Source organism: Neolamprologus multifasciatus, chromosome 2, assembly GCF_963576455.1.
Source record: "Neolamprologus multifasciatus chromosome 2, fNeoMul1.2, whole genome shotgun sequence".
In the NCBI taxonomy this organism is placed as follows: Eukaryota; Metazoa; Chordata; class Actinopteri; order Cichliformes; family Cichlidae; genus Neolamprologus; species Neolamprologus multifasciatus.
In genome coordinates, this window is record NC_140440.1 from 8,375,575 (window position 1) to 8,403,355 (window position 27,781).

General features: G+C 37.8%; 3 protein-coding genes across 7 annotated transcripts in view; 2 read left to right on the forward strand and 1 right to left on the reverse strand.

Moving 5' to 3' along the window:
* Nucleotides 1-9: 9 nt before the first annotated feature.
* The window catches only part of bbs12 (Bardet-Biedl syndrome 12), a 56,767-nt gene continuing 28,995 nt past the window's right edge, over nt 10-27,781 (reverse strand). Inside the window, exons 1-2 of one of the 3 annotated variants that reach the window (XM_085136034.1) lie at nt 5,924-6,100; nt 10-4,235 (exon numbers count right to left, since the gene is read on the reverse strand). In XM_085136034.1, coding sequence (XP_084992160.1) covers nt 2,317-4,221 — 1,905 coding nt within the window. In that variant the 5' untranslated portion in view covers nt 4,222-4,235; nt 5,924-6,100 and the 3' untranslated portion in view covers nt 10-2,316. Of the gene's footprint in view, nt 4,236-5,832; nt 6,101-27,781 lie in introns of those variants that run through there. The other 2 variants (XM_085136041.1, XM_085136028.1) reach the window with 2 other exon arrangements.
* On the forward strand, nt 6,087-16,605 carry cetn4 (centrin 4; the record flags this gene model as incomplete). The annotated part of the gene is made up of 5 exons (XM_085134804.1): nt 6,087-6,236; nt 6,484-6,639; nt 6,748-6,876; nt 7,645-7,782; nt 10,344-16,605. Coding segments are annotated over 5 exons (663 nt in total), but the record flags the coding sequence as incomplete, so codon positions are not given.
* On the forward strand, nt 21,774-27,714 carry il21 (interleukin 21). Of its 3 annotated transcripts, none has more exons than XM_085136119.1 (6): nt 21,774-22,230; nt 22,373-22,443; nt 22,555-22,596; nt 24,333-24,446; nt 24,575-24,613; nt 24,739-27,714. In XM_085136119.1, exons 2-6 carry the CDS (start codon nt 22,381-22,383, stop codon nt 24,865-24,867), a joined length of 387 nt encoding a protein of 128 aa, XP_084992245.1. In that variant the 5' UTR covers nt 21,774-22,230; nt 22,373-22,380; the 3' UTR covers nt 24,868-27,714. The 3 variants fall into 3 exon arrangements, with proteins under 3 accessions (XP_084992245.1, XP_084992229.1, XP_084992239.1); XM_085136113.1 differs by having other exon boundaries at nt 21,775-22,443; nt 24,739-24,819; nt 24,987-27,714; XM_085136103.1 differs by having other exon boundaries at nt 21,774-22,443.

The following is a 27,781-nucleotide window of genomic DNA, read 5'->3' on the forward strand; positions in this document are numbered from 1 at the left end:
ATGTTAATTTCTACATACACAGCACAGCCAGGGGACCAGTAAGGATGTAAATTGACTAGTACTTATATAATGCCTTATCTATATCGGCGTGCTTTCTAACATTCACACACACACACAGATGCAAGTCGGATTTTATCCCCATGGATGCTTTGGCATCAAGGATCCATATCAGGGATCCACCAACCTTCTACCTTAACTATTGCTGCCCATATAGGAATGTTCAAATCAGCATTTGTCACAATCCTGAATACTTATTTAAATATCTTTTCACTGGGAAAAGGTAAATATATGAGATGTCACAATGATGACATATGGATACACTGATCAGTCATAAAATAAAAACCTGCCAGATATCACGTTGGCACAAAACAGCTCCCATCCATCATAGCAAGAACACAGCACCACTGGGGTGTCTTGTAGTATCTGGCATATAATCCATGGTTTGGCACAGGACACTGGCTACAGTTCTTTCAGGATTGTGGGTTATGGCATGGGGCCTCTATGAATCAGGCTTTTCCAGTTTATTCTATGGAAGCTTTATTAGATGGGATCAGCAGCGCCTATAGGCAGGATTAGCATGTTGGGCTATTTTTTTATGTTTCAAACTGCTCTTGAACAATTTTGTGGTGTGGCAGAGTTCAGTATCCTACTATATCCTGCTGTAGGGAGTCTGCTGCAGTCAGGGGGTGTCATTGCCACTGAGGGTGAGGGAAGCTCTGATATATGATATGAGAATATGATATATGCCAGAGAATATCCACATGAATGCTCAGAGCGAAGGTTTGTAGCAAGATGATCAACATTCAGCTTCAGTTCATTTACTTCAGTGGCATAAAGAATTGCTCATTTGGCACGCTTGTTGCGAGGCTGTAATCAGCAGCTTACAAACTCCTCACCCTATCTGTAAGAGAAATGCCAGCCACTCTTCTGAGAAAACTTGTGACACACTTTTTAAAAAAAATGTTAAACTATATTTAAAAAATGCCTCAGCTGGCCTTTCTCCTCATAATTTTATATTTAAAGTTTTTTTTCATTTCCTACTTGTCATTGCCCAGAATAACTACTCCATCTATCTGAATCATCTCTCAGAGAGCCCTTTAAGTTTTACGTTATATAAATTTGTTAAGTGATTCGTGCAGACAGAAAGGAGGTGGACTCACCCTGAACTCTCGGATGTGTCACCAGTTTTGGCGTTCCAACATTCCTCCCCAGTGTTGTGTGTGTTACGTTATGTCATGCCCTCCCCTCTCAATGCTGCAACAACACTGAATGATGTCTGAATCAAGACTATTCTGTCTCCACCGTAAAACCTTTGTAACACTTTTATTTCACTGAACTATTTTTAGGGTGTAATGAGCTTTGCTCTCTGTGACCTCAGAGGAAATGGAAGACCACGCAAGTCATTGAAACCGTCACCTCTAAAACTCAACATGCAAAAAAGGGAAAATTTTCAAGACACCAACCAAATTGAACAGTGTATTGGGAGCAGTTCTTGAATTTTCCAAGTCGTAATCATTTTTACTTATCTTAATATAAGTATTGTATGAATAGCCTATTACAAATTTCTATATATGCATACGTACTCTAAAAGCCGCCCAAACTGCAGACTTTCAAAATATTTATGTGACCTTTAGGTGATTATGTAGGAGGGAAAGTGTTAATGAAAGATTTCCAGGATTCGAATAACTGACATCACTTCTGAAAATGTATTTTAAAGCACAGACACTAGTAAGACTTAACCCAAAACATTTACTCTGTCTGGAGGTGTTCCTTCTGCATCAACCATGCCAATTATGACACAGAAAGTCATAAAAGAGCAGTACTAGCCAAACTGGAGACACTTAATGAAGCTTAGGCAAATATCATTAAGCAAGTGTTCGAAGACGAACAAAATTCAGCCCTCGAGCAGGAAATCTAATTGTGGGTTTGGATATGTAGCAGTATTTTTACTGTATATTCAGGTTAGTCATGATTGTTTTATTATAAAATAAAAGTAATGTTTAAGGGAATTTCCAGGCAGAATAGAGAATCATAATGACAGAGGACACAAGGCCAAGTTTATTAAAAATAAGAAAAACTACATTTCTTCGTTATTCAACATAACTTTATTATTTTTTAATATAAGTTTTAGAAAGAATTCTGAAGACATTCAGAAAGAGGATGTCTCCCCCTTGTGGCAGAAAATAGGTAATAACATTTTTCAAAAGCCCTTGACTGTATTATTTACAGCATATTTTACAAATCACTTTGTTTAGGAAGAAAAAAACAGTTTGTCTTGTAGAGTGAAATCTTTTGCCTGAACATTCTACATGAACATCACAACAGCAAGAGACTGTTCTTGGCAATCTCAGTTTTTTGGTCTACGCCTGTGATAATCTCTGCATCCGTCTGTAAAACCAAGAAAACAAGATCTAAGGCTTTCCTCCATGCTTCCTGTTTCACGCTCAGATTATCATAGATTTCCACTGCTCGCGCTTCATTGGGTTTTGGTGCTGTGAAGACTTCACTATCCTGATTTTCACTGTTTAAGAAAAGTTGTGGGGACTTTGCAGCATTGCCTAGATAGTCCTGCAGTTGTTGGCTCACCTCAGTCCTAGCTTTGACTTTTGAAATTCTTCCAGTGTTAACCATTACAGTGGATATGTAATCTATTAAACCATCTGCCATGAGGTCCAACACTACACGCCTGTAGTGGTTGGTTCCTCTCTCACCGTTCTTTTCTCTGTGACACGTGACATGATACTCCCCTCGCTTTTGTAGGTGATGAATGCAAAGCATTTCTGTCCCACACGCCCCTGGTAGAAGAGCTCTGTCTTTTAGTGCATAGTGTAAGCGATAAGCACAGGCCCAAAACTGGTCCTCCAGGGCCTGCAGCTTTCCATGTATAGAGCTTGTAAGGATTACTGTAACTAGCCCGCTGTTGCTGCCAGTTGAGATATTCACAGCCAGGGAGTACTTCTCGTGACTACTGAGGTCTTTCCATATTGCAACCTTTGCCCCAGTGCCAACATTTTGCTTGCTCAGTTGCGCAGCAAAGGTTACCGGAACAACTCCAGACAAGCTGGCAAATGTCTTCAAAACAGAAGCCTTCACATTTTCCACTACAAGTATACGATGCCTACAACAGTGCTGAATCACTTTTTCACAAGCGTGCCCATGGATTAGTATCAGGTTCACTTCCAGGTTCAACAGACGTGTCACAGTCCGTTCCACCCATTCGTCCTCTTTGCTCGAACTCGAAAAATCGATATGATCCCTCACACGGTGCATACCTGTCGGCCTGGTAAAGCCAAGATGGCGGTAAGTATGTGATAAATCTCCATTTATGAGAACAACCTTCAGTTGTTGTTCTTTTAAGTGATGAGCGACTGTAGCCTGTTCAGCAGATAAAAGAACAACACAGCCAAATACAACGCACCCGTGATCCTCTGGTAAACCAGGGAGCATACAAGTCACCACTTTAGTAATGTCAAACATGGGATAGCTCACATCTTCTTGATTAGTTTTTGACTGCATCCGAATAACTTCGACTACAAGTTTCATTGCATCATCACAACCATGACTCAGTCCCTCAGCAACGTGTACAATGTCAGGAAGCTTAGGCTGAGGAGACTGTAGCAATACTTTGGAGAAATCTTCAGACTTCATCTCACAAAAATGTCTGCTGAGTTTTATTTTTCTCTGTTCACCGACGGTCAGAGTCTTGACGTCAAACTTTATTGTTCCCTGCATGCTGCACAATGCAGGCGATGAATTTTTGATGGGTTTCTTGGACACTTTCACAGCACAACTCTCTAACGATGTCACACCCAGACCATCAATTGAAACGGCACATTTCCTGCAAGCATCCAGACATACATCCATCCCTTCAGACATTGCTGAGATTATGTTCCCTACTGAAATTCCTCTCTGAAGACAGTCCAGGGCAACACGGCTCCAGGCCCCCGCTAGGAACAGCAGGCATCCTGACCCCGTATGGTAGATCTTCTGGTGGGCTTGAATAGTCTCATGAACCAGCTGACCCACTGCACAGGTCAGCTCCATGGTCTCAATAATGCGAAAACACGAGCACACAAGAGCAGACTCCCCACTTTTGTCATCTTGGATAAACTTGTACTTTATACAAGGGCCCAAAGAGGAATGTGAGATTCCTGCCAGCGCCAACAGTTTCTGCAGTCCAACATGCTGTCGATGGTTTATGATTGTACTTCCCAACATCATTCGAGGACTGTGAACTGTAAAAGAAAATATTTACGTTTGGTCATTTCTAAACAAAAAAAAAAGTCCTCACAAACATTTGCTTTAGTTCGGAAACATGATTTGTGTTTTTAAAGTAACAAGTCACAAGGCACAGTAACTAAGTATAGGCCCTCAGATTTCCTTTTCTATCCATCCATTCTCTTCTGCTTATCCTTATTTGAGTCGCGAGAGGGCTAGAGCCTATCCCAGCTACCACAGGGTGAGAGGTGAGGTACACCCTGAAGCGGTCACCAATCTGACACAGAGCACACCTCCTGGAAATTCAAATTTATTATACAGTATGGTACTGTAATCCTCAAATGAAAAAAGATTTGTAAGAAACTAAAAGGACGCGGGGGAGGGGGGGGGGGGGGGGTTGCAGGAATAGCTTTTTTTTAATGGCCCTATTTGTTTTTATGCTGTTTTTTTTATGATAGACTATCTTCTACTACTTCTTTTGCCTGCTCCCTTTAGGGGTCGCCATAGCACATAACCTGGCTCCACCTATCCCTACCTCTGTCACACCAACCCGCTGCCTCTCCTCCTTCACTACATCCATGAACCTATATGTTGTCTTTCTCTTTTCCTGCCTGACCTAATCTATCAACCTGTTCATCACCACTGTGAACAAGAATGGGCTCAGAGCAGATCCCTGATGTAATCCCACCCCCACTGTAAACCCATCTGTCACTCCTACTTCAAACTTCATCACTATCCTCATAAATGTCCTGCACCAGCCTCAGATACTTCTCTAACACTACTCACTCCCTCATGCAGTACCACAATTCCTCTCTTGGCAGCCTATTGTATGCTTTCTCTAGAGCTACAAAGACAGCCTGAAACTGTTTTGACCTTCTCCACACGTCTCCATCAACATGTTCAAAGTGAACATCACATCTGTAATTCTCTTTCTCGGCTTGGAGCCGTACTGTTGCTTACTGATTGTAAACTCTCTGGTTAACCTAGCCTGAACAACTGTTTTCCTTAGTTTAATGGCATGACATGTCAACTTTACAGATATTCTAGAAAGTTCTAATCTAGTTAATTAAGGGTTTCAATCATTTTTATGCAGAGAAGCCTTAACCCTAGTCATCACTGTAAACAGAGCTGTTTTCACTGTTAGTGTGGGCTTTTTTTAAAAACAAAAAAACAAAACAAAAACAAAACTATTTTTACTCTGATAACAGCAATTAAAATAGCAGCTTGGCAAGTTTCATATTTTGTTTTGTTTTCCTTCTTTGTCCAGGGAAACCAAACGGTTCATAGGCCTTTCACCCCCTCATCACGTGTCTTTTAAGATTTAAGCAGTTAACAGCCAAGCACTACGAAATGGAAAATCGTATTTGGAGACAGATGGCAATCAGCATATTGACATTTGACAGATATAATGGGTGCAACCTACATATAATAGATTTAGAGTTTTAGATGTAAAACATTGCTACTCATGAAAAACTGACGGGTATTAATTATTCCTCCAATACTAGCAGCGAGTTTTGTCAATGCCTGCACTTCACTCAGCATCTTACAAGTCAGCTTACAAGCTAAGCTAACGAACCAGAGACAAGTTTACTTCAAAACTGCCCGTGTCTGTACCTTAATCCAAGAGCAGAAACCCCCCGAAATGACTCTGCAAAATGACGCTGTAATACAAACTTTTTACTATCCTCAATGAGTATACTTTTACCTTATTTCAATAGTGTACGAGGCATTTATATTACGCCTGGTCCAGCTCAACCGATTAAACACTGCGCATGCGTTTTGTTTCCTAGTTGCTGGGCGACAACAAACTGTCCGTATGATTGGCTGAAACTGTTTTAACCCGCCTACTATTTTTTGTGATTGGTTAATCCGGTTTCGTCAACGTGCTTTCATCATTTGTATTGGCTCTCTCGGATGTCTGTTCACAGAAAAACTACACAGCCGTTGCTACCTGGTTTGTTGACATCAGACCATCAAACAAAACAGAGGTTTCCCCGTCGGGATCATTTATTCAAATGGTGTGCATTTATTTAATTATGTAAAGTAACTGTATAAACGAATGTTTAATGAACATTTTAAGAAGCTGTGAGATTTGCCATAAAAAGCCGTTAGTTTTAACTTGATTCTCTTCGGTCTCCCGGAACAGCATTTAAGCTAGTTAGCACAATAATGACCTAAAATAAGATATGTACCGCGAGTCTCGTTGCTGTTAACTTAGTAACTTAATAGGTAGCTTTTGTGATGTATTAATATTGTATTTCATAGGCTTCAAGTTACCGGAAACCAACTTCCTCGGCTAGCCAAAGGAAAAAGACGGATTTAAAACACGACCTGACTGAGGAGCAAAAGCAAGAAATTAAAGAGGCTTTCGATCTCTTTGACACAGATGGAACTGGAACAATAGACGTGAAGGAGCTCAAGGTTGGCTTTCTAGTTAAATGTGTATTGATAAAAGTTAAGTAAGGAAAACATACCGCGGTCACAACACCGCAGCAGCTTCAGTTTTCTTTACTGTTATCTGTGTCACAGGTTGCCATGAGAGCTCTGGGGTTTGAACCAAAGAAAGAAGAGATCAAGAAAATGATTGCAGACATTGATAAAGAGGGCTCTGGAACGATTGACTTTGGTGACTTTCTCAGTATTATGACACTGAAAACGGTGAGTGTTTTACCGAAAGGAACAAGAAAACTTCTCTGCAGTTAAGTTGGAAGTTTTACTGTCTGAAAATAGCAATGTCCTTAAAACTGTTGCAGCTAAATCAAGCATTTGTGTGTTGTTTCGACAGCTGTTGTTTTGGAGCAATTCTAAACATTGCAAGAATTTGCTAGATATAGTATCTCTCTCTCTCTCTCTCTCTCTCTCTCTCCCTGTCTCACACACAGACACATTTGTAAGGCTAGTGTATTTATGGGTTGACCCATGAAAAACTTGCCAAATCGTCTCTGCCAGTGCTTGTTCTGCTCTTGACTCTTGTTGGAGCTTCTGGTACCTCAGATGTTGACAATCAGGTGCCTGATTGGCATCTGATTAGCATGGGTCCTGCTACAGTGAGCAAATACATCACGGCACTGTACATGCAAAGTCACCAACACCTTTCTGGCTATCCTGTGTCCTGAATAAATAGCACAGTAACAGTAGATCATAGAAAAAGGCTTTCTTCAGACTGAAAAAACTATAGATAACATTTAGTGTGGCCACCTGTTCTTTACATTACAAAACATATTTCCATTCAAGAGTTATAAAATATACTGTATGCACACTCTGTATGTCTGTGCTTTGTAAAATGTGCTTCACTTCATTTCCTACACACATTCTGCAAATTATGTTCATATTGGACTGCATTTGGAGCAAAATTTAAAAAAGAACATTTTGCATGTTTTTAATTTGTAATATATTTATATGTGTATTCATTTTTGATGAGAACAGAGTGAAAAAGACACAAAAGAAGAAATACTGAAGGCTTTCCGGCTCTTTGATGATGACTGCACGGGAAAAATCTCATTCAAAAATCTCAAGAGAGTTGCCAAGGAGCTGGGTGAAAACCTCACAGATGCAGAGCTGCAGGTATAGAGATTCTTCATTACTTTGGAGTACTTACAGTTTTGTTTTTTGGGGGGGGTGGTAGCACTTTTTCATCTACATAAATGATTTTGTTTATACTAAGAATAACTTTTGTATATTTAATGAAGCCATGCTAAATTCATACCATGAAATAGTGTGAATACCTGTGGGTCAAATTTGGAAGATTATTTTGACATATAAGGAATCAGAGAAGATGAGCCTGATAAAAACCAAATGTAGGTAAAAATGAGATCTTTGATAATGTTATAAATAGTTTAGTCCAACCAACTATCCCACATAGTGATTATACAGTACTGTAAGGAAGTCTTTACCCCTTCCTTATTTCTTATTTTTTTGCATATTTGTCACACACTGTGGACACACACTAGCTATCCACAGCTACCTGCTCCTGTGTGAAGAAGTAATCCCCCCTCCCCTTTTTAAATCATGAATTAACTGTGATTAAACACATTTTTTTGAAAGCTGACTTCAGTTTCACGGCCACACCCAGGCTTGACTGCTGCCAGAAACAGGAAATCACTTAAACAGAGCCTGTCTAAAAGAAGTAAAGAAGGCTAAAAGATCTGAAAAAGCAGCATAGCTGAGAAACAAAAACATTGGCATCTATCAGTTTGGAAAGGTTTAAGGTTTTAGGACTCCAGGAAACCACAATGAGAGCTATTATACACAAATAGAGAGAGGCTGGAACAGTGGTGAACCTTCCCAGGAGTGGCTGACCGGCTAAAATGTCTCCAAGAGCGCACTGATGACTCATCCAGAAGGTCACAAAGAACCGAGAACAACATCTAAAGAAAGTTCCAAGAGTGAGTTCTAACCAAAAAGAACATAAAGGTTATTCTCACAATTGCCAAAAATGTCTTGTTGATCTCCAAGACCTTGACAAGACAAAAAGTTAAACTTTTTGGGAAGGCTTGAATCCCACTACATGTACAATAAAACAAACAGCATTTTATAAAAAGTACATCGTAGCAACATCTGGGCCTGCTTTGGTCAACTTGACTTAATTGACGGAACTTTGAGTTCTGCTCTCTACCTGAAAATCCTAAAGGAGAATGCCTGACCATCAGTTCATGCCAGGAACGTATGTACACTCAGGTTATTCAGCAGGACAATGATCTGAAACACACCAGCAAGTTCACCTCTGATTGGCTTAAAAAACAACAACAAAGAAAACACAAGTCACGACTGATTATGGTGCTTTGGCATGACCTTAAACTGGCTGTTCATATGGCTGAATTAAAACAGTTTTGCAAAGAAGGGTAGGACAGACTTCCTCCACAGTGGTGTGAAAGGCTGATTGTCTAGTTATTTCGAATGCTTGATTGCAATTTCTACTGCCAAGGGTGGTAAGACCAGTTATCGGGTATACTTTTTCACATACTGCCGGGTAAATTTAGATAGCTTTTTTCCCTTAATTAAATTTAAAAAAATATCGTCATTTAAAAATTGCATTTTGTATTATCAGGTTATTGAAAATGATTCCTGATGTAATGATGTTCAAAAAGTTGGGTTTTGAGAAAAAAACCCCATCTTGAGCAAAAACAAGATTTTGAATTTAGATTGTGATATTTGTAGTGGGTGTAAACTGATTTAATTTTTAACAGAGCGTTTTTCAGTTCTGAAAAATACAATATGGTTTTCTCCTTTACATAAAAACTGATAAGGGCTCAGTAATGCTGGGAAAAATGAAATGAATTAATAAGAACAAAGTTTTTCCTATTGCTCTGCTGCTCAGTACTTTGAGAGCCTGCAAGTCACTCTGCAGTAACTATTCATAGTGTAAAGATTAAAATTTTTATATGTAAATGAACCAGTTCATCGCTTTTCTACTCTACTTTATATGCCTCATTCAAACACACACTCATACAAGCTCTTTTTTCCTACACACAAGTTCTTTCTGTCTAACATTCACATACAGTCGTACTCCAATGAGCACATCAGAGAGCAACTTGTTGTTCATTATCTTGCACAAGGATACTTTGGCCTGCAGACTAAACCACCAACCTTCCAGTTAGTGGATGACCTGCTGCACCTCCTGAGCTACAGCCACCCCAGCTGGCTTTGTTAAATATACTAAAGTACAAAAAAGTTGCTCATTCTGAAGGGGTCAGGTGGGATCCTTTCACTGGTTTGACTGATTTTAAATTCGCTACCTCATATTTAAAATATTGTAGTACCTCTACTACAGTAAATTGTACAAGTGGTACAAACCGTAAAGTAATACCACATGTCCAGAAGCCAAGAATTTTTTATTTAAAGAACAATACATACTTAGAGGAACCACTATAAATACATTTCTATATAAGTACCAAACTTATTGTCTCTCTTCTCATATCTCCCAGTTCCTCTAATGTTGGTATGTTCTTACATGTCACAGTAAAATAGTAGTAACTGTATTATTTTAGGTGGGGTTTTTCTGGGTAACCTTTGCAGTCAAATGCCATGCATGAAACACGAAGTTAGCTGAAGTCAGTGTGAGAATTGTTCCAGTTTGATGCTCTCACTTCCTTCCCTTTGCTACATCACATTTATTATCCTTTCAGGAAATGATTGACGAGGCAGACCGAGACGGGGACGGTGAGGTCAACGAGCAGGAGTTCTTGCGGATAATGAAGAAGACCAATCTTTATTAAACCTCAGTGTCTTAGAACCTTTTTTTGGAACATTAGTTTTGTTTGTATGGAAATATTTTAATATGTTGTATCTTTGCACACGCTTTTATAAAATTGCAAAACCAATAAATCTATTTCATCAGAGATGATTTGTCTGTTACATTGTCATCATGAAAGCCTTTATTTAAACATAAGACTCATTGAGTTGTCTTTTTCTACAAAAACATAGAGTTTGGCTGATAATACAAAAATATGAATTATACAAATCATGTGCAAGTGTGATTTAGGATACACTAGTACAGGTTAAAGAATCAGAATATTGTGAAAAAGTTTTTTTTTTTGTGGTAATTTTGTTCTAAAAGATGAACATAATTTTATTATGTGTAGGTGAAATACACTTAGCAGTTAACTGGGACTTCTTTACATTGAGTTCCTGCATCAGTGCAGTGAGGCATGGAGGCAACCAATCCAAGCTGCTATGATAAAGGCCTTGTGCTCTTCTCATTTTTGGATCAGGCATTTATCTATCCAAATGGAATGGATAACACAGATTTACTGGCCAATCAGATACAATACTAACATGGTCAGCAACCATTTGCTAGTAATTGTGGCCTAGTGGGCAGGTCCTACTACAAAAGGAAGTCTGTGTTCCCTTAAAGCTAATTGGGAAATGGAAGCATCTTTAAAATCTCCTGGAAGATTTAAGACCTGGTAAATGGTAAATGGCCTGTATTTATATAGCGCTTTACTTAGTCTCTAAGGACCCCAAAGCGCTTTACACGTTCAGTCATCCACCCATTCACACACACATTCACACACTGGTGATAGCAAGCTACATTGTAGCCACAGCCACCCTGCGCACTGACAGAGGCGAGGCTGCCGGACACTGGCGCCACCGGGCCCTCTGACCACCACCAATAGGCAACAACAATGTGGTTTCTGTCCCTCTCCAGTCATCTTTGACACTCTGGCTTCCAAATGCAAAAATTGACGTGAAAAGGGGACTTTGGACCACTGAGCAACAGCCCAGTTCTCTCTCTCCTCAGCACAGGTATTACAGTTCTGCTGCTGGTTCAGGAGTGGCTGTGATATCAGGACTGCAGCCCCTTTGCTCAAAATATTTGTGCATCGTGGCTGTTGATGTACTGACACCAGCTTCAGTCTGCTCCATGCGAAGCGCTTCCAAGTTTTTTAATCAGCGTTTTATAACAGTCCTGCAAAGACTGCAGGCATCCTTGTTGTTTGTGCACTTTTTATTACCACACTTTTCCATTCCAGCCAACTTTCCATTAATGTGTTTCAACAACACTCTGCAAACTGCAATGGCGTTTTCTTGCTTACCGTCTTTGTGGAAGGTGATGATGACAACTGGACAAATGCCAAATTAGCAATCTTTCACATATTTTTGCATGTACTGAATTTGATTTGTAGAAATTTACACAACCGTATTTTTGAGCAACATGTCATGTCTGTCAATATTAAAACAGAAAAAGAGTCTAGAGTCTAAAATATGTAAAGATTTTTTAACTTCCATAAATAGCTGATTGAAAATATTGAGCTTTTTCGCAATTTTCAAATTTTTTGAGATGCACGTACAATGCATCTCCTGGTTATGGTTATGTTTTCAGACTCAAGGCTGCTAATCTGCAGAAATAGAAGAGCGATGGTTTTGAAAATCTCACTGAAGGTGATTTCGATACAGTGCAGTAATAAGCTGCAGTGCATCCTGCAAAGCACAACATGCCAATAATGTTTCAGACAGTGAAAGTCATATGACTAAGTTGATGTTGACTAACCTGAATTATTTTACTGTAGACAGAAATGACAAGCGTGAACTTGAGATGAGTAACTCAGTAAAAGTCACTCTCACTTCATGCTTCGGGTTACAGAATAAAGTTAATTTGTAGAAAACATGCAGCAGAGTGCTGTCCTGCCTACAGATTTGATCATCTTATAGGAAAGATTCTCCCCCTGATTAATTGTCATATACGGCGGAAGTCTGGTTTTGGCCAAAACACCGAACCTTGTTAAAATAAACAGGATACTGTAGTGACGTATTTTTCCGAACCATCAGACGGCTGTGTATTATTTTGAGGATGCTTGCCAGTGATTGTGAAAGTTGTGATAACCTGTTCTAGACGGCGAAGGAACATCGGGGTGGAAAATATGAAAAGGTTTCTCCCAAGATGAGATATCCATTTTTTGAGAAATATTCCACGCAATAAGAGTTTTCAATGCACAAAAAGCGAAAACACATACGAAGAACTGTTGACAGCTACGTTCTGAAGATTTAAACAGTTATTAACATTAAGATGCATGTTTAAAAAGAACTTCTATTGAGATACATTTACAAGCAAGTCCGATGTTTAACAGAGACATTTTTCTATTTGTTTTGGAGCAGCTTAAAATGCCAGAATATGGGATTTTTTTATGGATTTCTTTCATTTTGTTTAGGTCTTGATGTGAAACTTGGAATTGATACAGATGAGCCAAATCAAAAGGCCAGTATTTCAAAGGCTCATTATATGTAACCCTCTCTGACTCAAATCCATCCACCTTCTTGGAGTTCAAAGCACACCACACACCAGGTGAGAGCTGAAAACAGTACCAGAACTCGCTTTGTGTTTACACAAACAGTTACTGCATATATGGCCCAAAAGAATTACATCCACAGTAGAAGACTGCTCTTTGGTTGCATGATTAGTGGACTGGCATTTACGAATTTTCTAGTCTTAATGACGATTTAAAGCAATTGAAAGTAAAAACAGCATTTAACTATACATTTATACAGCGCTTCATCTGCCTAACACCTACACATGATTTAGGGTCACCAGTTATCCTAGCACGCATGTCTTTGGACTTGGGGATAAAATCTGTGCATTCACAAACTCCAGACAGAAAGGCCCAAGACAACAAGGAGATTGAGACCAGGAATCCTTAAAGGCTACAGAGTACCTTCCTCTTTATACAATGCAATAACATTAAGAGTTTATAAAGCTTTGCAAAGGCAGATTTTACAATGGCAGTCAAGTCAATTCAGTTTTAATTTTAAAGCGTCAAATCACAAGAACAGTGATTTGATTTCAAAGAGCTTTCAATTGTAAGGTAAAGACCCTACAATAATATAGAGAAACTCCACCAATCACATGACTCCCAAGGAAAAACTCCCTTTTAACAGGAAGAAGCCTCGGGCAGAACCAGGCTCAGGGAGGGGCGGCCATCTGCCATGACCGGTTGGGGTGAGAGAAGGAAGAGATGACAAAAGACTTGAAATTAAATGTATCTGTTTAGTTGTGGAGTAACTTGCTATGAAATCTGTGCAAATGAAGACTTGACCACCTGAAAAACAACATGAGCTGTCTTTACTCCAGCAGACAACGTCTATTCTCACTCCTTGAAGAATATAATCATTTGAAAGCTGTTTTTCAGGAAAAGAAAGGAAAAACGGATATCCAAAAGGATAACGTGGCCTCAAACACCCTCGTCTTGCTTTGTTTGCTCAACAGTTTTATTAGGAAACTACAAGTGAACACCAAACGTCATTCTGGGGGCACGTCTCGTCACCTGGTAGCCATTTTCATACGTGTCCAGGCACAAGTATCGACATTTAGGCTGCTGTTTTGAAGCATTCTCTAAATGTATATGTAGGAGGTGGGATGTCTACTTTTATAAAACCGTATACTGCTCTCCGCCAGCATAAAAGGTTTTTGTGTCATATTTAGAGTTGAGTTTAAAGGTTATTTTAAATTTCTTCCAGCAGTTAGACTCATCACTTTAATAACGGCGTAAAAGAAAGAGGGTACTTTACCTGCAGGGAGCAACCTAGTTTGGAAGTGTAGGTGTTCAGACAGTGGATGTTTGATTTTAGAACAAAACTTTCCAATTGGAGTTTGATGTTTTGCAACAGTGTCAGTTTCAAGGCCTTAATATCTTCACGGCCCCTCAGCTGAGTGTTATTCCCCTACTGTTGTGGTTAAACAGTATTCACAGCTCACGGCCTGTTCTGTACTCCCACTGCTCCGCTTGTTGTTTTTCTCTTCCCTTCAAATGATCAATTTCCAAAACAGCTAAACCTTTTAAGTCTGGTCGTTGCTGGTAAAAGTCAATCGCATTAACTCTTAAAGGTCAAGAATGTGTCACCATTATGTAGGAAAGCTGTTTTGCGAGCCCCCTTTGAGTAAGATAAACTCAAGACAAAGTAATAACTGTCATTATGCTTAGAAGAACTGACGGGTGACTGCAGCAGTGGTATGTTGGCTTTTTTAAAGCTTCAGCTATTTATCTAAAGATATGTTTAGTTTTTGCAATATTAGACATTCTATTATTTACAATCTACTGCTATGGTGATGTGGTATTAGTTATAAAATTACCCTTAAAAAGTGCAATGTCAATTTTTCAGTTTATCAGTATTTTGTACAGTGGAGACACATTGTAGTTCTTGTATTATTTAAGGTGCTATTTAGTCTTATTTGTATTTAGTCAAGTACAGTTAAGAAGAAAACTTGCATAGAAATCAATGTAAAGTCTATGATGACCTTCAAGATGTTGCAACAGAGAAAACCTATAGTTCAGATCTTAAGATTGCACACCTGACTCCCACACATGCCCTGCATTTTAATGCTCGGGGTTTGTGTGGAGATGCGTTGCCACCCCTTAACCACTTACCTTTGAACATATGAGTAGGTCAGGTGTGTTCTACTGTGGAAGAGAAAACCTTGGTTGACAAATGGCACGCACAAGCAGGTTTGGTAAACAGCATTGTCTTGCTGTGCCAGCAGCAAAGGACATGGTTTCAGAATTTAGTTCTAGTTCTTTGGTTAAATACTGCTTCTTTCCACAAAATAACAAAAAAAAATAGGTCACATTGGCTCCTTTTCATTAGTTTTCCTATTTGTCTTTTGTCAGATCAGTCACGGTGACCCGATTTATGCAGGTTTGTGAAAACAAAACAATTTGAATAACCCACTTTCCATCCTTTTCTGAGTAAATGACTGTGCAGAATTGTTTATTTTCATAAAATAATAAGCAGGGTTGGGCCAACCATTTGGATGACTTTGCAAAGTGTGAAAATTAATTAATTAATTAATATTAATATTAATTTTTTTAAATTAAAAAATTGGTACACGGGAGTGGAAATGTAAGGAAAATATTTCTAAAGTTGAACTGTTTGAATCATAAAGATGTAAAATACTTTAGTTCTAAAATGCTCGATGAACATGTGAATATTTTGTGTCTCCAACGATGCTGTCACAATTTTTAGCATTTAATGTGCACTGTCAGCTTGTTTATACCTGTTTATTGTGTGTTCTTAACTAGTATTTACCATCAGGCAAGTTATTCCTAGACTATTTCGAGCTGATAAAGTGTGGGAACCTACTTTGCAGCTGCTGACCAAACTCCTACAAAATTAGCCGGCTATGCGTAAGAGACTCTCTTTATGTGTAGGCCAAAGAAACCAAACTCTTCATTCTGGTTTTGATAACAGAAACTGCTGTCACAAGATAATTAAAAAACAGCTCGTTATGCAGTTTTTTATTTTAAAGCTTTTATGAGATTATCAGATAAGTCACTGTATCGAGCACTTTTTGTGCGATCTGGTCACACTCAGAAGGAAAAACGAAAAATAGTTTAGCTTTCCTGTCTACTGGAATCAATATATGAAATTCCTCACATTTTATACAAGAAAACTTCCAATCAACTTTGTGGGTTACCATACTGAACTCTAATGCGCTGCAGGCTAATTTCATCAGCATCTTGCCGATGGTAAATTCCGGCTTGCAGATTTACCACTGGCCCTGTAAGCTTGTTTCGTTATGCTTCATTTATCAAACTTCATCTGTGATTGCTTATTTACCCGATGACAGTGTCAACAGGAGCCGAAATCTACATTTTGATATTACAAATAGCAGCTGGTATCATCTTTGAATGCACTAATGATGACTCTGAACAATAAACAATATAAACAAGCCTTGTAAACAAGCTGTGTCATCCCTCTTGTCATAGCAATGAACAAGACCAGAAGAGGCAATCCCCCACCCACGGCAGCTTTGTATCTTCCTGTACACTTACGGTAATGAGCATGCTCACATTTCATAATCATTGATAATCTCCTTCATTTGTCCTTGCACCTAAAACAAAACAAGTCATCATGTTTCTCTCAGTCAGCATTTTAATTAAAAAACATACACACTTACTTAAAAAATGCCAAGATGCGTGTGTTTCATGCAAACTTTCAACCTCGCGCCTACTCTCTCCGCACCATGGCAATGCAAACTGTTCACAAAGGGGAGACCACAGTGTAGGAAATCATACTACTGCAAGTGGGAGTAGGAAGTCAACTACATTATCAAGAAGAAGTAAATAAATCTGCCTCACAGTGTAAAATGCTTGAAGTGCAAACGCATGGTGAATTCACGAAGATCCTTTTAACTTTCACTTAAACTGCCTGAAAAGACAAAGAACACATCTTACATTTTGTTTTTAGGCCATGCCACCCATACTGAAACCATAATTAGATGAATTCACATTAGAAGAGCACGTATTAGACACGTATTTTATTTATTGTACGCATAAGAAGAGGTACACGTGCAATAAACAAAAACAAAACAAAGCTGTCATTTACGGTTTGAGCAAGCAATATCAAGTCAAAACAAAAACAAATTATGATACTGATGAGCAACAACTGTGGCCGAGCTACGTAATAATGAAATACAGTAGCAGACAAATAGACAAATCATTTGTTGACAAAAAAATCAAACATTTACTTTTGACTGACATCTGGTTTTAGGTCACCTCACACTGATAACTCGTGGCAAAAATGGTATTTAGAAAAATGAACGGGGGGTCTACCAACTTCAATAAACTGTAAAAGAAAAAAATACAACAAATGTTATTAATTCTTTATTTTCAGTGTAAGGTAAGAAAAAGGCACATAGGCATAACTTGTACACACATCTAAGTTGAATGCATTGCAGATACAACTGTTAAATCACAGTCTCCTAATATGATGTCATTTAAGTAACACAGATTAAAATATTTATTCATTCTGTGACATCTCAAGTTCTCAATCTCAGTTTACACTAAAGTGACGTTAATCCAATTTACCTATCGGTACCAAGACATTCTAACTATTGTTATATTAATAATAATAAACTAATGTGATTGTAAGAGTTTTGTATCCATTAGTGAGATGTGATTATTGCACCAAGGTAAATACGTATGCTGCTCTGAATGCTCTTGTTGACATTCGGCTACATGTCGTTGAAGACAAAGCGCGACTTGAAACAAGCCGCACTTTTTTGTCACTGTGTTTAACACTCTGGCTGACCACAAAGAACATTTCTCAATGTGGCATGTCACGTCTGACCAAGACTGTTAGTCATCATTGAAACAACATGTGTCAGTAGAGCAAGTTCTCTGGAAAAAGCTTGAGATGTTAGTTCTAGATATCTGACGATAAGATTTCACTTTCAACTAAGCCACTAAGTTTAAGAGAAGTTTTAATTGATGGCCTTTTTGTCATAGTTGCATAGATCAATTAATTTTAGTTTTGTGTCAGTTTGAATGAGTAACTACATTACAACTAATCCAACTAACTCTTGTGATGCTTTGAAATTAAGTGCAGTGCCTCTGCTGTATTGGTGAGGTGCCTCAGAAGACAAAGTAGAATTTCAAAGTTTCCCTCACACATACAGTTTTGTGAGAATCTGGTCAGGTTGAAAGCTAGACGTCTATTGTTATGCATAAACTTTTGCCCATTGCTTGCTCATAGTGTGTTGTCTTAATGTTGGGGTTTTTTCTGTATTACTGTAGCATCCTTATCTTACAATATAAAGTTGCTATTGTGACTTGGTGCTATATAAATAAAATTTAATTTAATTGATGACCATTCACTACCTGTAAATTCCCCAGACTATTCCCTATGCTACTCTTTTATTGGTTCAAGTGGGCATAACAAGTACGTTGTACCAGGAAACAAGTTGTCTTAATTTCATTATCAACCGATACACAAATGCCAATATTTTTGTCATCCAAGGTTTTGTGGTGTACTTGTAGTGTGAGATCAAATGGTCATGTAGGTAATAAATGCATGTGGGAACCAAAAAAAGGAACCACTGGCTGTAGTCTGACTAGTTTTCTATTAGCTTTTAACCAATATGCAGAAAGGAAGTGTTGAACAGGATATCTGTTGCGTGGATATCCTGGTTAAATTGAAAAAAACGGCTTCTAGCCCAGCAGACTTAACTGCCAGAATAACCGTTTAAAGTGAGCTTGCAGGGGGGATAGTCAGTCTCAAACTGGGGCCTTCATTTTTGTTAGACGACATCACCACATTTACCATTTTTACATGCATTAGATACAAAAACAATAGAGTTGCACTGGGTAATTTCTTCTGTTCGTCTTTAATTTACTCATATTTGTAATGAATAATATGTAACAGCTTTTTTCTCCCTGACTGCCCGTTTAATCAGAATGACTAAACACGACTAACCAGTTGTAAATCTTTGTAATTTTTAGAGGTATTTTTTTAAGATTGTTTTTGATTGGAATTGAAAACTGGTGAATCAATTAATACGTATGACATTAATCCAGATAAAGTAAAAATGTAAAGTTAAAATGAGGTAGATTTTCACTTCTTGAGAGGATTTTCCTATTACTGGTTTATTATTTAATCATTAATAAACATTTTGGAGTTTTTTTTACAACTCAAATAAGCTATTTGACAAAAAAAATGGTGAAAATGATGCACAAAAACCGTTGTTGGACCTTGCAACTGGAAAAAGAAGCTAAGAGCTATGAAATGTAAATGATACATCCTTATGCTTATGTAACACCTTGAACAATCTTGCACCTTTATTTCCACTGCATTTCTTTAATGATAAGGGCATTGTCCCTTAATCTCTTCCACTAATCTCTATAATGGGGGAGGAAAGGTTTTACAAATTCCTCATGTCAACAACGCTGCTATGTAAGACTTTTAGACGTAAAAACACAAACCAGCACACCACAGGTGGGTAAGGAGGGATTCTCTGGTGGTGGCCAGATGAGGAAATTCTTTTGAATTTTGAATCTACCTGAGGACACTTTTTCCTTTCTGTGTGCGCATTACAGAAGGTACTCCTGATAAGACGCTGAGGGTGATGCACCTCTTAGACCAGTCGGAGCCCCCACCCACCTGTTCCCTTACGCTGACGAAGAGAGAAAACAGACGAGAGGGGTTTTCTCTTTCACTCTCACTTCCTCTCTTCTGGCTGCCGTAGATTGTTGTAAAGATTGTGTGTATGGAGAGAACTTGCGCACTAACACTGACGGGGCAGAAAGACTGAGGTAGCATGAACATGGACATACTGACTAACCTATGATACAATCTGAAATTCCAAAATGTGTAAGTTGTGAAGTGGAGTAGATGACCATCATTAAATATTCAGTGATATTTCCATAAAAGGTTTCCTACAGCTAAAATATAACTGTGATTAAAGATTGTTGTTTATTATTATTATTATTATGGCAACCAATCTATTGTAATAAAAATTGAGCTCATCGACTACATGTCTTTCTCTTTTAAACACAATGACCTCAGAAGCAGATTTTAGTCATTATCTTTTAAAACTGCCCAATGAAAAGTCCCATTTCAGTGAAAGCATAAAGGAGACTTTATTTACATTTGGCATTGACATTCAATTGAACTCAGAGACAATGAGATATAATATGGGATATAATTCAGATTGTCAAAATTTCACATCCATCCGATTCTCATTAAAAACAGTGTGTCAGGAGTCAAAAAAGGAAAACTCTTTCTCTTGACCAAATTATTTAGAAAGTTAAAAATACGAAGGAGAATTCATGAGGACAGTGCCACGAAAATCCAATAGCATGGGTGCTTAATTATGCAATATTAATAGAAAGTTGCATGTTGTTTCATGCAGCCAACGTGGTGACAATGTTACTTTAATACCAAGTTTGTGACTGTGATGGACAAAACAATGTAGTCAAAATGGCAACAGAGCATGAAATGATACAGAGGCAAAGGTGTGTAAAGCTTTTATTTTTAAACTGCTTCCCAGTGATGATGATTGACATGTCCAACATCATGTCAGCACAACACAAACGCAACCATACAAACAATGCAATCAATGATAATTCCTGACAAACAAAGTCAAGCAAAGCTGAGCACGGGCTTTGTCGATCTTTCTGAAGTAGAAGGTTATACAGATGCAACTTCTACAAATAAAAGTGAGAAATATGACTGCTGTTTTCTCTCACTGTGGTGAACCAATGCATCAGATGACTGACATAATGTATGTTTGACATAAGCAAAAATACAAAAATTCCCAATATACAGAAGTTCTTTCGTGCCAGTGCGAGTTAAACTACAGACAATAAACCTAAAAGTGAAACAAAATAAATAGTAATTTTAACCCCTTAATTCGGCATTCATAAACATCTTGTTTAAGTTAACCAGAATCGAGTGTTTATTCGATCACTTTTACAAGCTATTCAGTTTTTACACATGTGACAATAAAAAACGAAATATAAGTAATATGTGGCGTTGCTTATCCTTGGAGAATCTTCATTTTTGATTGCAACTTTCTTACATGTGTATTTTTAGTACAAAAAAAATATTAATTTGAACTAACAAAAACACAAAAGAAAAGACAGGTAATCCAATAGCAATTACCTATACTCCTCATAGCTATTGTAATATTTTTTTATATATGCATTTTACTATATATACACATATGGATAAAACTGAACTGTTGATCTGTTGCTCACCAAAAGTGGCAGCAACTAAGTTGTTGAGTTATTTGAAGAAAGAACAGACAATCTTTTCAACCAGTTTTGGATGTGCCTTGAGTGTTACTGATAATAATGAACACCTAGGAACGACCAGATGCCTAACCGCCTCACCTACAAAAATAGTTGATTATCAAATAATTACAATGTAATTACAACATAATGACAACATTTCTTTAGAAAACCTCTTTCTCCCCCTGCAGACCATCATTAATCTGTGTGTCTGTAACAGCATGTGTCATCCTTTTGAAATGACGTGACACTGTCAGCCCGCTCCATAATGACACATGCAACTGTTTCAAGGCATTTCATAAGCAGACCCTCTTAAGCCGCTGTACGTTTCCTTGATCTTGCAAGTGGACAAAGAAATTTGTAAGAGACAAAAGAGTGAAACAGCAGCATAAAGAACTACTCAGCAAATGTTACTCCAATATTAGCTTAGTTCCTTATGCACTATGAAAATACAACATATATATACACACACATATACATATATGCGTGTGTGTATATATATATATATATATATATATATATATATATATGCGTGTGTGTGTGTGTGTATGTATATATGTATATATATATATACACACACAGATGTTTTTTTTTTTTCTTTCATGTCTCTTTGGTAAAACATTAACTCTTACAAAGGGTTTCCTGTTGTTGCCGAAGATATTTGTCCGTGTAGGTGGCCACAATGCAGTGAATGCATTCAGGTTGTCAATACCACACCTACAAAGAATACCTATGACACGGTACAAGCTGTGGCTCCACTGATTCAAAGTGAAAATGGGAAGTGTCGTCGCCGTTCCTCTAGTTTCCGGGTGAGTCGGGTGCACTCAAACGAGTTTACATTCACACACTAGTATCTATAGGCCCCACGCACGCGCGGCTTGACGCCAGTTTCGGATCACGTAGTGGTGACTGCCAGTGGAAAAGAAAATTTCATTACTCACACACTAGTTTCTGCAGTTTTCCAACTCTGTAAAAGTGGTTTTCCTGTGTCCTCAGGGATAAGTATAAAAAGGTAAGCGACACAAGTATCTGCATTTCCAGTAAAACTTGGGTAAAGCGTCTTTTGGTGAATCGGTGCTTGCTGCTGACACTTAACAATATGAAGCTGATCGTTTTTTGCCTTTTCACAATCTACTGTTGCTCTTTGGTCAAAGCATCTCCCATGGAGCGCAAAAAACTACAAGAAGTCCTTAGAGAACTGAAAATGCTCAAACTCAACCTTCCGGTTAGTTCATCTACATCGACTTTTTAACTGCTTTAACTGCATTTGACAACTTGCTTTCTAGCAAACTAACTTTCATTACCTAATGCAATCTTTTTTGACTTCCTTTTGCAGAACACAGAACTCATGATGAATACTCCACCAAAGGATATTGAGGTAAGCAAAACTACTTTAATCTAAAATAATGCAGACCGTATGGTCACCACTACGATAAATATTGGTGGTTGCTTACTCATTGTTGTTATGCTCCCACTTACTGTAGTTAGTTTGTCAGGCGCCGGGTACTGTAGGAGTACATCAAATGATGTGTGAAATACCAAAATGTGCAGGGTGATAAGCAGCTGTAAAACTCGAAACTTAAAGGCTAAAGGTCCAGATTTAAATTTAGCATCTGCTCTTTGATCACAATACTTAAAAATAAATGACTGTCAGATTAAGCAGCAGAGGAACTGTCATAAAACGTTTACAAAGTAAAATGTAAGCATTTAAAATTTAATTTAGCAAAACTAAAATCCACATAATTAAGTGTTAGACGGGATTAAAACTACATTATACATTTCTTAGTTTAATTAGAAACAAAAATATGACTATTATACAGAATATTTATTAAAACGTTGCACTATGAAACCATGCATTTTTGTTTTTCTGAGTTGATTTGACTAAGGTGAAATCCTCAAAAAGGCCATATATATTTCAATATTTATGAATAGAAATGAATATTTACTTTAAAGGCTCTATAGCACATCTTAGCAATGAAACCTAAAAACATTTTTTTGCAATGCTCTTGTGGTCAAATCCTACATAGTCTCATTATGTACCCTTTATATCACTAGACTTGTAAATGTTTATTAAGATGCACTGCATTACTAGTAAATTCTAATCAGCCTTCTTTCTTGTCAGGCTTATTCATTTTCATTCAGTGAGTCAACTCAAGAGTGTGCTCAGTGCATTTTTTTTCATTTTCTCACAGCTTCCTTTGAGTGAAATGTGATGAGTAATCAAGCAGAGAGCAGACAAAACCATTACACTTCCTCACGCCACCTCTCAAACTGAGCATTTGACAGAATGCTAGAAAACCTTTGAGTCAATATTCTGTTTAACATCTTGCAAATTACAGTTTATCTCACACCGCGAATGATGAGGATTGCCAAGCATCTGATCTTGCTTTGCAAAACAAAGATTATGGTTTCAAAATGAGATCACAACACTAAACTGTAGCAATAATGATAAGATTTAACAATAACTGTAGCAGAATTTCTGATTTTTAAATGCAGCAAAACAAATTGCGGCCGATTCGCTAGGCAGATATAAAATACTCAAAAAAAACTTTGACCCAAGCTGGCTGAGTTCACGGGTGTCACACCACACTGGAAAATGAGTATCTAAACAGAAACAAGTGTTTCACATGGGGAAAAATTGCATTGTACCATCAGCATTCTCATCCAGATTTTTGGAGGGAAACAATTCATACAAAAAAAAAAAAAACCCTCTTTCACTTAACAGAAAGTTATCATTGAAATAGTGGAAACTCTGTTTGGTTCAGTTTCATTTTATATAAAAATGTTTTTTGTGTGCATCAGATTGGAAAGTCAACTACAATGAAGTCATGAAATGAAACTACAAACAATAGCTTTCTTGGAACAATATTTTTCCTTACATTGAAACAAAGAAAACTCTCATTTTCATAACCAACTGTAAATGAAGTAGAACTGTGCATGCATCAAGCTGTTGTGTCCCCTTTGTATGGTGCTCCGTGTGATACGTCTCATTTAAAAAAGCAAATGTATTTAAAAAGACCAACCGGAACCCTGACATATATATATGTGTGTGTGTGTAAGCTGGGATAATCATGATGTCATATTCACTATCATTTCTTTTTCTTTTCGTAACAGGACTGCTGTTGTCTGACAGCCTTAACTTGCTTTCGGGAGACTCTGTTTGAACATTTTGGCATAAGTGGAAAATATCAGAAAAAACTTTACAAGAGTCTTAATCATAACCTTACTGTAAGTACATTGTTTGGGGTGGGACTCACATAATAAACCATATACCTTAAGTCCTATTCTAAAGACTAATGTCAACATTTTAGTACACTGCATTTCTAAAACAGGCATATTTCTTTCAATCATTGCAGATCAGTGGACTGAACTTTTGTAACACAGAAACTTCTACGGTAAGTAAAAATTAGTCAGCATTGCTTTTCTCTCTCGATTGTGACTATTGTTTTTTGGTCTGTACACAGACTCTTGTAGTAAATGACCATTTAAGTAAACTCCTTTCTTCTTTGTTTCTTTTTAGACCAACTGCTCAACCTGCCACTCACATCCTAAGGAAAATGCATCAGAGTTTTTCAACAGACTGGAGTCTCTGGTTCAAAGGGTAAGGCTATTTCAGATATATTTCAGAAAGCTATACATAAAATACTAGACCATTTTGTTTTTATGGTAAGCTTAAAATAAAAAAAGGCTATGCTCTTTAATATGATCATAAATGTATTGATGCTAGCTTGTACAGCAAATTAAGTATTTATTTTCATCCATTTTTAGGGTGTAAGCAGAACCAATGAGATGAGCTGAAGATCCATTAGCAACTTTAGAGAAGACACTACTTTGTAAAGGGCCAAGCACGTCGAAGATTGCGTCTTACAGCCTGATAAATATTTAACTTATTTATTATTTATTTATATTGAAGTGGTTAACTCACTCAAGCTCTCAGGAAAGCTGCTCTGCTGCCACCTAGTGGACTTCGTACCCTCAGTCAGTGAGAGGGAAAATTAATTTATTCATTCATTTTGTAGTTCTCAAAGAATAGTTTAATAATGACATTTATACTGTGTATGAATTTCCTTAGTACAGAAATTATTTTGTAAAACAACTGTACCATCTGAAAATATCAAATTAATTACCATATATTATTTGATGTGCCTAGTTTATATGAAGGACAGATTCTCTGCTTGTAGCAGGAACTGAAAGACAAGCGTTCTATTTTTTTTTATTTATTTATTTTTTTTAGCAAATGGGCATTTTTTTCATTCTGGCAGTGGTCCATTGTATAGTTAACATGTCGTAACTTTCTCTTGTCAACTTCATATAAATGGCAGGTTGATATTAATAAAGACAGTGTCTAACTGTGCTATCAAACTGTATTTATGATATAGTTTATATGTTTAGATATTTATTGTTTAAATGTTTGATACCAATTACAAGTTTTTAGTATTACCTTTTGCTGGACTATACTGAGAAAAATAAATATAAATGAATTTCACAGAAAGTGAAGAGAAATTGTGTTGATGTTATCCATGTTTTTTGGTTGTCTTTTGTGCTCGTACGACGGGATGTGAATGGGTTAACGAGGCATGTTGTTCAAAGTGCTTTGAGTGCTCAAGTAGAGTAGAAAATCACAAATAAAAGAACCAGTCCATTTACTATGTTTTGACCTGACATGGTTCTGGAGGCACTTCCTGAAATGTAAAGATACATTTTCCAGGAGCTTAAGTTTAAGCTTGCATTTGCATTCAGAAGCTGTAAAACGACAACATGTGATCAAACAAGCTTTGACACACTTGCAGCTATATCCAAAAAGACAGCTGGAACACTAGGAGTGGCTAAATCAATATCTCTCTGATGAAGAGAGAATTGGTAAAATGAATAGGTTGTCCTGGATGTTCATGGAAGACAACAGTGATGGATGATCACAAAATCTTTCCATGGTAAAGAACGACACCTTCTGGACAAGACTGTGTACAAGAGAGCAGAGGCTTGCACAGGCTTCTTCAAGGTTCAAACCATAGTTTCATAAAACTCAGAGCAATACTCTAGGAGTGGAAGCAAATCTTGTGAAAATGAAAAAGTGCCCATGACAACACAAGAACAATGGCTCTGAGACCCATTAGGTGACCACTGAGCACCTTTGGTCAGACGAGCTGAACAGAAAAAGCTAAAAATAAAAGGTTTGTAGACATGAAACTAAGATCAGCAGAAAGATAAAAGAGTAGTGCTCATGATCCAAATTACATTACGTAACCTGTAAAGCACAATGAAGGTAATGCCATGCGTAGGCATGCATAGCTTCTAGTGACACAGTGTGACTAATGTTTTCTAAGGAGCTTGGAAAGAAACTGGACTTTAAGTTGCTTGAAGATGTTTCACCTCTCATCCGAGAAGCTTCTTCAGTTTTAAGGTCACGTGGTGGAGAGTCCCAGATTTAAACCCAGTGGGAGTTTCCCCCCAAAAGAGGGACAAAGGACCCCCTGATGATCCTGTACCTATCACATGAGCCAAGGTGTGAAAACGGGTGTGGGTCACAATCAGCCAAGGTTTCGGTTGAGCTCATTGTGAAACCTAGCCCCACCCTATCATGTGATTTCCTTAAGGTCAAATGGCAGAGGATTGAGTGGGCGTTAAGGTGTCTGGGAAGGGATCTCTAAACTGGATTATAGATGTGACTAATGTTTGCTGAAGATACAGTTAGGACCATATCTATTTGGACACTGACACAAGTTTAGTTATTTTTACCTGTTTACTGAAACATATTCCAATTATAGTTACATAATGGACATGGACATACTCTGTAGACTCAGCTTTTGTTTCAGGGTATCCACATTCAAATTGGATAAAGAGTTTAGGAGTTCCAGATCCTTAATATGTGCCATCCCCTTTTTAAAATGTCCAAAAATAAATGTAGAGTTGATGCAAAGGCTATTTCATGGGCAGGTGGGGGCAATTCTTTCGTTATGTCATTATTGATTAAGCAGACATAAAGCCTGGAGTTGATTTGAGGCGTGGTGCTTGTATTTGGAAGATTTTGCTGTAAACAGACAACATGTGGTCAAAGGAGCTCTCTGTGCAGGTGAAACAAGTCATCCTTAAGCTGCGAAAACAGAAAAAAAGCCATCTGAGAAATTGCTACAATACTGGGAGTGGCAAAATCTACCGTTTGGTAAATTCTGAGAAAGAAAGCAAGCATCGGTGAACTCACCAACGGAGAAAGACCTGAAAGTCTATGGAAGACAACAGTGGTGGATGATCACAGAATAATTTCCATGGTGAGGAGAAACCCCTTCACAACAGCCAACCAAGCAAACAACCCTCTCCAGGAGGTATGAGTATCGATATCCTCATAAAGAGAAGGCTACATGAATGTAAATACAGAGGGTTCACTTCAAGGTGCAAGCCACTAACATAAGCCTCAAGAATTGAAAGGCTAGAGTGAAGCTTGCTTTAAAAAAAAAAAAAAAAGAAGCCAGCACAGTTCTGGAAAAATATTATTTCTACAGATGAAACCAAGACCAACCGCTACCAGAATAATGGCAGGAAAAAAGTATGGAGAAAGAGTGAAACAG